The sequence below is a fragment of the Callionymus lyra genome, chromosome 18 (assembly GCF_982586985.1).
Source record: "Callionymus lyra chromosome 18, fCalLyr1.hap1.1, whole genome shotgun sequence".
NCBI lineage: Eukaryota > Metazoa > Chordata > Actinopteri > Syngnathiformes > Callionymidae > Callionymus > Callionymus lyra.
Genome location: NC_141835.1, coordinates 20,122,172 through 20,132,660, shown reverse-complemented (window position 1 = coordinate 20,132,660; position 10,489 = coordinate 20,122,172). Strand labels below are relative to the sequence as shown.

General features: G+C 40.5%; 3 protein-coding genes across 3 annotated transcripts; 2 read left to right on the top strand and 1 right to left on the bottom strand.

Moving 5' to 3' along the window:
* The first annotated feature begins 506 nt into the window (after nucleotides 1-506).
* Nucleotides 507-2,367, top strand: trmt61b (tRNA methyltransferase 61B). Its single transcript, XM_087779930.1, has 7 exons — nucleotides 507-1,183; nucleotides 1,242-1,344; nucleotides 1,425-1,615; nucleotides 1,678-1,769; nucleotides 1,840-2,039; nucleotides 2,101-2,169; nucleotides 2,229-2,367. Exons 1-7 carry the CDS (start codon nucleotides 593-595, stop codon nucleotides 2,261-2,263), a joined length of 1,281 nt encoding a protein of 426 aa, XP_087636056.1. The 5' UTR covers nucleotides 507-592; the 3' UTR covers nucleotides 2,264-2,367.
* A 294-nt stretch (nucleotides 2,368-2,661) lies between these two features.
* spdya (speedy/RINGO cell cycle regulator family member A) lies at nucleotides 2,662-4,685 on the bottom strand. Its single transcript, XM_087779961.1, has 7 exons — nucleotides 4,609-4,685; nucleotides 3,909-4,113; nucleotides 3,786-3,844; nucleotides 3,397-3,482; nucleotides 3,149-3,320; nucleotides 2,907-3,074; nucleotides 2,662-2,821 (listed from the first exon to the last, which is right to left on the bottom strand). The coding sequence occupies exons 2-7, from the start codon at nucleotides 4,093-4,095 to the stop codon at nucleotides 2,768-2,770; spliced, it is 726 nt and encodes a 241-aa protein (XP_087636087.1). The 5' UTR covers nucleotides 4,096-4,113; nucleotides 4,609-4,685; the 3' UTR covers nucleotides 2,662-2,767.
* A 1,629-nt stretch (nucleotides 4,686-6,314) lies between these two features.
* Nucleotides 6,315-10,163, top strand: pcare1 (photoreceptor cilium actin regulator 1). The gene is made up of 2 exons (XM_087780097.1): nucleotides 6,315-9,388; nucleotides 10,040-10,163. The coding sequence occupies exons 1-2, from the start codon at nucleotides 6,315-6,317 to the stop codon at nucleotides 10,161-10,163; spliced, it is 3,198 nt and encodes a 1,065-aa protein (XP_087636223.1).
* Nucleotides 10,164-10,489: the final 326 nt, after the last annotated feature.

Here is a 10,489-nt window from a genome sequence, read left to right as displayed (position 1 = left end):
TGGAAATGCTAGTTACCATTGTGAAAACACAAAACACACAAAAAACTTCTCAATTAGGTAGGTAGAACCTTATTGATTGAAACCTTCTTTTTTTTTCCAATTAGACACAGCATTAGATGACCAAATAACATGACATCCATCAGCTGCTCTTCAACGATAATTGGGGAAAAGAAATCTGATCTTTAAAGTGAACTGCTACATTAGTCTATTGTTTACATTGAAAACATGAGCTGATCTGCTCTAATATACTGCGTGAAAGCATTTGCAAACTCTTTCTACAGTCAATTCTTTAGGCATTTTGTTTGAAAAAGAAGCTACAAATTTGTAAATCTGTTCAATGGATTGCAGTTTACGTTTTTTGTTTAATGCGTGAGATGTATCAGTCCTTGTGTAGGGACGAAAAACAACAACTGGAACGCCCTCTGCTGGAAACTTCAGAATACTGCAACTGTCGCCCATTCATGACGTGTTACGCATGCGCCACCCATCATGGCGGTGTCCTACAGTTTTCAAGCGTGACTTTTATTGAATATGCCGGTTCGCATTCATTTGCCCTCTTTTTCTAATTATTACATCTTGAACATTTTAAATAATGGCTGGGAAAATGCCAAGCATCGGACTACTCGTCTTACAGAGACTTCTTCGTGGTGGTAAATCCTCGCCGGGTCATTCAAACTGTACGGATGTTTATCAAAATATTTTGAGGAGGACATTGAGAACAACCCCACGATGGCACGATGAAGAAGTCGTCCCGCAAAATACTGACACAATTGGATATAGATCTCTGTCGAGGAGGAGATCTTTGTGTCCCCTCGAGAGAATCAGCACTTTGCTACCTGAAAATGTTCCACCAGAGCCAGACCTGGAACAGGATTCTGATCCAGAACCAGAACCCCCGGGTGAGACCCCCACCAGTCTACCAGGAGACCGTCTGTTATCCATCGGGGAGCTGCTGATCGTAGAGAGGTGGAAGAGATCTTGTGAGTACCAAAAGATGTTCAGACTTCAGACAGGTGGACGTCTGAACAGCAGCTGGGGTTTCCTCTGCCATGATGACATTATTGGACAGTCAGCCGGACGCTATTTTACCTCGAACCTGGGAATTAAAATCTTTATCCGACGCGTCGCTCTGGAGGAATATGTGATGTTTATGAAGAAGGCGCCCGTCATCAGCTATCCAAAGGTATTTGTCCTGAATCATCCCCCGTTCAAATATGATGTTCTTAGGTTTTTGTTCCCAGGATATGGCGAGCATGCTGTTGATGATGGACTTGACGGAGGGAGACCATGTTCTGGACGCAGGATCAGGATCTGGAGCCATGTCCTTATTTCTGTCCCGTGCAGGTCTGGCAGCTACTCAACATATTTTAGATGCTCTATTTCATCAATACATACGGCGACTGACTAGACGTTGTTTGTGTCAGTTGGCTCTAAGGGTCGTGTGGTGAGTGTGGAGGTCAGGGAGGATCACCATAAAATAGCTGTTTCCAACTACTCCAAATGGAGAACGGCGTGGCAACTGCGGCGTGGGGTGGACTGGCCTGACAATGTCCAGTATCATCTCGCCGACCTCAGAAATTCATCTGCTCTCCTGGCTGCTCATGGCTTCAATTCGGTCTGTTGTTTTTTTTGTGAAAGTATGGAAGGAACTGGTTATCGAACTGAATGTTTTCCCAGGTGGCTCTTGATATGATTCAGCCACAACTTGTGTTAGGAACGGTGATTCATCATCTGCATCCTGGCGGTGTGTGCGCCGTTTACCTCTGCAAGTGAGTGTTACAATATGCACATCCATCACTTCATGCTCCTTTGTTTACTAGTATTTTTTTTGTAATCCAGTATAACCCAGGTCATCGAGTTGCTTGAGGGAATTCGATGTGAGCAGCTGCCTTTGCAGTGCGAGAAAATCATTGAAGTGCCTGTGCGTGATTGGCTGGTGGCCCCTGCCATCCGCCAGAAAGACGGGAAAACTCATTGCAGGGAATCTCCTGCTCTGGAAGAAGCCCAAAATGAGATGGAAGTGGATAAGGCAAAAGAAGGTAGATTGTTGGGTATGGATGGTTGAGTGAGTTCAGGATCTAATCATGTCTTCTAATCCAGTGGTCAACGCCCCATTTGGGAGTGTCTTGTACGTTGCCCGACCTCACTCTGTGCAGAGGACCCACACAGGTGAGTGCTAAAAATTCAATAAAAATGTTCGTTTTTTATAACACAATTGTGTTTTTCAGCTTTTCTGGTGAAGCTGAGGAGGTACTGTCCTTGACAAGAGATTCTGACGTCACTCATGACAGCGCTATATGGTCGCGGAACACCATGATGTCACTTGGATTTGACTTTTTTTTACTGTAACAAACGTTATAAATATACAATATATATATAAACCAAAAAGCAGGTTTCTGTGTTTTTCTCGCTGAAAAAAAGAGTTGAAAATTTAACCCCTGTGTTGTCTCTGGGTCAAAGTGAATGACCTCCACCACTACATATGAATTTATGGAAGCCAGGGAGGTCATTCACATTGACCAAGAGACAACACAAGGCATACCACAAACACATTTATTTTCTGTCCTCAAGGGTTTAGAAAACGACCATGAAAATAGACTGAAAGTTAAATATATTTTAATATATTAAATATAAATACACCAGCGACAGTGAACATTTTAAATGAACTCTTAATACATTAATATAATAAATAAATAAATAATTATGGGTTTAAATGTTTAGGTGAACCGTTTGAAACTTTTTTATCGGACGACTTTAAAGCATTGTATCACTCCTCGGGGTTCCAATCCAGAGGTGTCATGTCCGCAGGAGCCGTGGCTGACTAGAAGATGAAAAGCACATTTATTTAAATGCTTTTCTGCGTCACTTAAATCAACCTGTAATCATAAAGTTAGAACTTCTTGTACCTGGAATTTCTCAGCGAAGCGACTTAGGCTGCAGAGGGCACAATTGACCGGTGTGGCATTAGGTCCGAAAGAAGAATAGCATTTGTCCTCATAAATTCTCTCCGCTCCTCCATGGTGTTCAGCCCGTTCTCGCTTCCAGAGAACATTAGAAGGAACCAACGCCATTATCTAAAGGCACGTAACACAAAACCAGTTTATTTTTGGTGGATGTATGAGACAATTTTTCAATCTATTTGGATCACCTTTTCGCAGCAGCGCCTGTTCACTGCGGCTCTGTAATTCATTCGAGCCCACATTCTGTCCCGCTGCTTCACAAAACTCGAAACCTTTTTCCTCCAGTCGGGCAACAGAGCCCAAAACAATATGTCGTACCTGCTGAACTCGTCCTCCTCCTCCATTGTGTTGGCTAGAAACCTGCCGGCACAGAAGCCGAGTCAGAACAGAGACAAAGGCTCTGATAAAGATTTATAAAAAATTCTCCTGGACTTGCAAGGCAACGAAGAAGTTCTCTTTGGTGTATTCTTCGATAGTGAAATAGCATTTTTTGAAGTACACAAAGACCATCGCCAGAAGATACTGAAAGATGAGGAATAGAAACATGTTAGAAATGGCGGCGTAATGGTGATATCATTAAGACTAATTTTACGATTACTCCAATATTTCAGAAAAATAAAGGAATGATCACTTGATCTTTAAAATATATACTTTATTGAATATTGTTTTGAATGTTTAAGCGCTTTGTGACCCTGGTCTGGAAAAGCGCTATACAAATAAAAATTACTTACCTACTTACTTAAATCCTACATGAATAGATGATATATTTATTTTTTCTTTGCAAAGGTGATGACCAGGAAATATTTATGACCGACAGGATCTCACCTTGTCTGCGAGTATACAGCACGAGTCCTTCCACAATAAATTCTTCAACATTTCATCATCTGAAAAAGAAACATCTGTAATTCTTGTCGAAACCAAATGAACTTGAAATGCAGATAAATTTACCAAAAATCCTCAAGTATGCTGCGATTTCTTCGCTCCGAATGACGACCGTTGGCCTGCTGGGCGTTTTGAAAAGATCCACATGATCCCAGAGTCTCTTCGATCGCTTCTTCGACTGTAGTTTCCTTCTTATACTTAGTTTGAACTTGACTCCTACTTGGAGGGGAGTCACATTGACGCCGTGTCTCATGTTTCAGTTGTGAAGAACCTGAAGAAAAATACAAACAAGTTATGTATTATAGTTTCTATTTGTTCAGGCTTTTCCTTGATTTTCTGGAACTCCTGTTGTGTTATCAGTTTTATCTTGATCTTTAAAATATATACTTTATTGAATATTGTTTTGATTGTTTAAGCGCTTTATGACCCTGGTCTGGAAAAGCACTATATAAATAAAAATGACTTACTTTTTCTTATAAGGTGTTTTCATTAGCATTCAAACTAGCATCAGCAGTTCCTTGTCTCTACGTGCTTTTATGTGCTTCTAGACAAACCTTTTCAATACTTTATATTAACACATACTAAAAGTAGGTGGAAACAATGAGATATAATTAAATATATTAACATTAATGTACTTTTCGAAGCTACAATTGTACATAGCTAGCAAAAGATGGAGAAAAGTCCAGTTTTATAGCTACACACAGCACTTTTTTAGCACTTTATGTGGAGTTTTAATATATATAAGTTGAATATTCAGATTACTTACAGAACTGAGAGGAAACTTTTAGATATTCGAAGCCGAAGTTGATGGAACTCTTGGTTAGCATGAAACGATCACGTTCGCGGGGGTCGACCTGTCAATCAGACGCGAGGCTGCGCACATGACTAAGAACCACAACAAGATGGCGCCACCGCTCTGTTGTTGACCGACGAATCCAGTACACTTTTAATGAGCATTATTTGTTAAAAACTCAGGTGGCAATCAACTCAACTAATGGCATTAGTTACCACAGATTTAACAGGGGAGTTTGAAGTCTGACATTGTTTTCACGCATTTTTACTTTTAAATAAAAAAATACAGATTATTAGTAAATTGGGTAAGACATATTAACTAGTATCAATATATTTATTCATATGTGTAGTAGAGTCAAATAAAACACTTTTCAACCATTATAAAATACTAACTCGAACCTTTTTCTATATTGTACCCTTATTATTAAAGATTAACTTTGGTGAAAACTAACTTTTCTTTTTTTACCCCTTATTATATTAAGTACCATGAGAGAAGAAAATCCCTTTTAATAATACTCTTAAAAGAAAAAAATTCAATACTATACTTGTATTGGTAGCATCCGTTTAAAAATAAGTTTAGTGTGTTACCACAGTAGACTGAAATGTGTTAAACATTTTTGACGTTATAACTGACAAATACAAATATGCTGCCACTTTAGAACAGGAAACATATTCACAATTACCATTACTTACTTTTGAGTATTTAGGAAGCTATAAATACTTTTTATAGTTGTAGTTTTTTTTTCCATTAAAAGCGACAAAATTGTTATTACTGCATTACTTCCCTCATGGTACTTAGAAATAAATATAGAAATAGAGAAGCTAGTTCTCACCAAATTTAATCTTGAACTATGTCTTATTTCCTTTTAATAATCAGTAATTGCTGTGTAGTTCAGATACTTTTGTATAGTCACAATGAACAAGGTATGAGTTAGTACTTTATAATGGTTAATATGTGACTAATTATCTGCTAATACACATATAAATAAGTAGCTTGTTAATAGATATATATGTTTCCCATTCTACAAATGTAACCATATTGTGTTCTAATCCATCACAAAAATGTGCAGCGCCACTAAAGGAACATGAAAAAAAGTACTGTTAGAGAAAGTTTTAATATATAAATAATGTATACACTAGCAGGGTGAATGAATAAATATTGTTTATTTTGGGCATGTCCCGAAAGGGAAAGCGGGAGAAGCAGAAGCGTATCTGGTCACGCCCCCATTATTCTAGTCCCGCCCACATTTCCAGTACTCAGGGTGGGTACTATTGTGAAGGCTATAAAAAGCCACTGGACCTTATTAGCCAAATAGGCTTAGAGATCCAAGGTGAGTTTTATTCGTTCTTACGTGACATCTGTTCATGCCGAGGAGTTCACTGAAAGCCCTCGTAATCCTTTTAGCTGCCAGTACTTGTTGACGATAGACAGAATCTCTTCAGCTGCATTTTTTAAAGAAAAATTGACCAGTTTGTGGATTAATTCCTTTTTTATGTATGGATTTGACTTTGACAATGGATTCAACAGTTTCTTGGCTTCCTTTTCTGGAGCATGATCGAAAGAGATTAGACCACCATCGTCATCTGAAGCTAAGAGATACAGCAGGTGGCTAGGTTAGCAATTTGCTTCGCTGTTTAAAGCCGAAATCTCTGGATATCAAGCTTACACGTGTTTTTCAAATGGGCTGCTCACCATCTAAAGGTAACAACTTTGTTACTATGAACGCACACAGGAGGAATAGAATGCTGCCATCACAACCTCGGGATCAACAAAGGGATTTCATTCCAGGTGAGGGGAATCACAGCGGTGTCAAACCAGCAGATGTTCATATCCAGGAAAATCTCATGCCTGAGAAAACGCAGCAAAGAGAAGCACAAAAGACAAGCGAGATCAGTTCGGAAAAGGCAGTGAGTCAGAAGACGAGCGGTGCTTCACTACAACAGAGAAGGGAGACACACGTGGACAAACAGGAAGCGACAGAAAAAAAGTCTGGCAGGAGAACGAAGAAGAACACGAAAGGTGCTAAAGGGGGCAAAAGGAAAGATAAGGATAAAGTTGTTGACCAAAAAGTCGACTTTCCAGAACAACTTGTGAGAGCACATCAAGCAGCTTATGCCTTTTTAAATCCCAACATCGACAAATACAATTCAGTGCTTGAACTGTTGGAGCAGGCGACTCAGACGCAGGAGTCAGTCCAGCCTATGGTCGCCTTCATGGCCTTAAGCTATGAGCAGACCATCCTTGTGTTGGAAGAGATTGCAGATGAGGGCGAAAAGGTACTGAAAGAATACGGAGACTTTCTAGCGTGGCCAAGCCTACAAAAGAACCCCCCTGCGTCCTCCAAATCTAGCTCCTGTAGTGAACAGCCCCCTCCGGATCTATTGCAGCAGCTTCTTCAGTACACGACACAGAGGATGCGGAATGTGATTCAGACCATCAGGGGACTCGGGGACTCGGCATTAGAGGAGGCTGTAGAATACTTTTCGTCTGTGGCAGAACTTTTAGAAGAAAAGCTAAAGGTCAAGAAGACAGCGGAGATAAGGCTGATGCAGCTTTTATCACGTATTGAGTTAGCCTCACTTCGTAAACCAGGCCCAGAGGATTGTGCGCTATTCAGTGAAGACAGTGGTATAGGAGGGGAAAGTGAATCTGTCGCCGGGTCTGAAAAGCGTCTTTGCAGAGAGAGTTGTGGGTCCACAGGGACAAGAAGAACAAATCCCGTTTGTCCAAAAGGACTTACCTCCATGAGCACTAGAAGAAGAATACAGCAGCAGATAAGTCCGAGTGACTCACTTTCTTCCTTGAACTCACTAGGGTCGACTGGCACTGTAATGTTTAGTGAAAATAAAGAACCCTTTTTAGCATCAGTCTACTTGTCCAATGATAGTGATCACAGCACCATTATGGAAGAGGGGCCCAAGAATGTACGTGTAAGGTTTAATAAGCAATCTCCGCTTCTGAATCGAGAAACACAGCAACCAAGGTGCATTGCTTCAAGACACGTTGAAAATCCTAAAAATGTAGAGATGAAAAATGCAATCAGCGTTGTCACACCCTCGAGTTTCAGTGCCAAAAAAGCATTAACAGGCAGTCCAAAATGTACAATAAGGCAGTGGTCAGATGAGAAAGGAACAATTCCAAAGAGGCCTCAAACTGTAGCACCAGTCCGCAGAGCAGTGGTCAAAACCCCCCCAAAAGCCATAGAGAGACGATCCCGTTCCGCAGAATCCATTCGGAGCAAAAGTGAGGATCCAACTTTGCTAGAACTTGAAAGAACACAGAAAACCTTGAACCAGAGACTGCAGAAAATAAACAAAGGCAAAGAAGTTTCCAATAAAAAGAATGAATTGTCAAGACAAAAAAAAGGAACACAATCGCCAAAAATGAATCCTAAAAGGCAAACATTGCAAAAGAGCTGCCAAACATCAACTCAAGACCAAGAAGGCCTTACACAGACACACATCCAAGAACAAGAGAGTACCACGGATTTAGAAGAAAACTTTGAAGAAGGGAAGAAAAAAATCCCTTTTATTCTAAGGGCCACCCCTCCTCCAAGCCCACCTTTGTCCCCAAAGCCTTCCACAGGTTTTCATAGAGGTAGAAATTCAGTCAAAAGATTGATTGATAGTTTCAGCCAGGAAATAGAAGACCATGACAATGCTAACATTATGGGACCCCTAAAAGGTGTTCGCAAATGTGGAGTTCCAGTCCTGCCAGGTTTGGGAAATGTGGAGGCTGCGCTAAGTGTGAAAAACTCTGCTAAACTGGAATCGTCATTATCAGTAGATCTGGACAGTCTCCCTCCACCCCCTTTGGAAGTTTTGATGGACAATTCTTTTGAAAGCGCAGAACATCTCATTGGTGGGGAAGAAGAGGATGCAAGATTTGCAAAGTCACCTGTTGTAAAACGGGCAGCCATGTCAAAGCTGCGAACATCAGTGCAATCTGTGCTGCCTAGTAAAGGAAGCTTCCCACAGGGCTTGAAGGGGTTAGTTAGAACTAGTCAAAGGGTGATTCCATGTAACTTAACGGCCAGTGAGCCTGAGAGTCAAACAGAAAAATCAATGAACTACAGTGAAGATTGTTCATCAACAATTAAAGAAAACTTGCAAGGTGCCTGCAAACCTTCTGTGTCTGGGCATAATGCTACATATTCAGGTGCCACTAGTCAAACACCTTCAACTGGGCCAAGAGGCCGAATGCTGCCATCCACTCCCTCCACCCCTTGCACATCCAATCGAAGACTTCCGAGTCCTCAAACCTTCAATAGGCAGCCCACGCCCCCTTCTTCAGCGAGTCCTCCTGTGTACGGAAGACTACCCTCACCCAATGAAATACGAAAGGTCCACACGAGTCCTTCAACAAGTCAGAAATTCTCAAATACTTTTTCATCTTATTCTTTTAAAGCACCTTCTCCGCCAGCATCACCAAAGGTACAAAGAAGGAAGAGCAGCACAGAAGACGCTGCTCGTTCCTTCAACAATGCCCGGTCCGTCTTCTGCCCAGCATCACCAACGATGTTTGAGACTCTGCCTTGTCCCAGACCTCCACAAGCGTGGACCTGTTCTCGAGTCTCTGTTTTGTCAAAGGCTTGGGAAGGTCGGGGGAGATTTCCCGTGAGTGTTCAAGGACCAAGACCTTTCCTTCGTCGAAGCCATTCGGACAGAAGACCAAGTCTAACGCTTCCATCTAGATCAAGGAGAGTCTCAGTGGCCGAGACTTGTGGGAGTGAACCGTCCATTTCAACACAGGGGTGAGTATTCTTCGGTCACGTTGTGTTCAAGTTTGGTCAAGTTCTCTTAGTCCTATGGTTAATTAGGGTTTTCATCTCATGTGCACAAAGCAATCTGTCTGTGTAACTGATGGAAAGATTATTAAAGATTTATTTTCCAACTCTTTATAAAGGCTAATTTAAATTGTTTATATTTATTCATTTTATTAGTTAAATAGTAATTCTACTGTATTGTAATCATTAATAGGCGTATGTTTATTCTTAATTAAAGGTATTTCCATAGGTAAAAAAAGTACATCAACCATACTTTTAATTAAAATAGTTTTATTTTTACTTTTGTAAAAAACTTTCATTTAATTTTTCAAGGTTTTCTATTTCAATGTATTCTATTGAGCTCACACGTTTTTAAAAGTCAAATTATGAAGGCATCTATTTCTTATTTGCTTATATTCCTCATGTACCAGAAAGTAACTTAAACACTTATAAAATATATGTATCTTCTAAGACACTACGACACCTCCACAAATGTAGTTAAAAGTTTTATTTCTGTCTCTTTTGTTTGTTTGTGTTGTATGCTTAGACGAATAGAATCCTCCAGATACACGTAATCTTCTTCTGACAAAAAACAATGTTTTCATGAAAAAGTTTCAAGGCTCTTTCTACTCTCTGCAGGCTCGACGACGTGCCGACCACGGAAGACGAATTATGGGGGAGCCAATCAGACCTCAGCTTTACGTCACGCTCTGCCTCTCATCCAGACCTGTGTGTTGTCGGACATGCCTTCTACAGAGACTGAGGCGCCTGGTGGAGCCCAGTTATGGATTATCAGGCTTAACCAAGGACATAATCTGACCGGGAGGGAGGAGAAGCTAATTCTATTTCCTTCCACCCATGTGTGGAATTTAAAGCACAACAACATAGAAACAGTATTTGACAGTTTATAACATAGAAGAGAAGCTTGTACTCATTACTGTTAGTCAATCAAACATTCTTAAGTTCTGATCAGTAAGATGTTCATTATGTACCACACTGTTGGATCCAGAATACGTTTTAAAAGCAGGGTTTTTTTATATTTGTATGTATATTTCAGAATATCATGATATTTTTTTCTGTCTCTCTCCT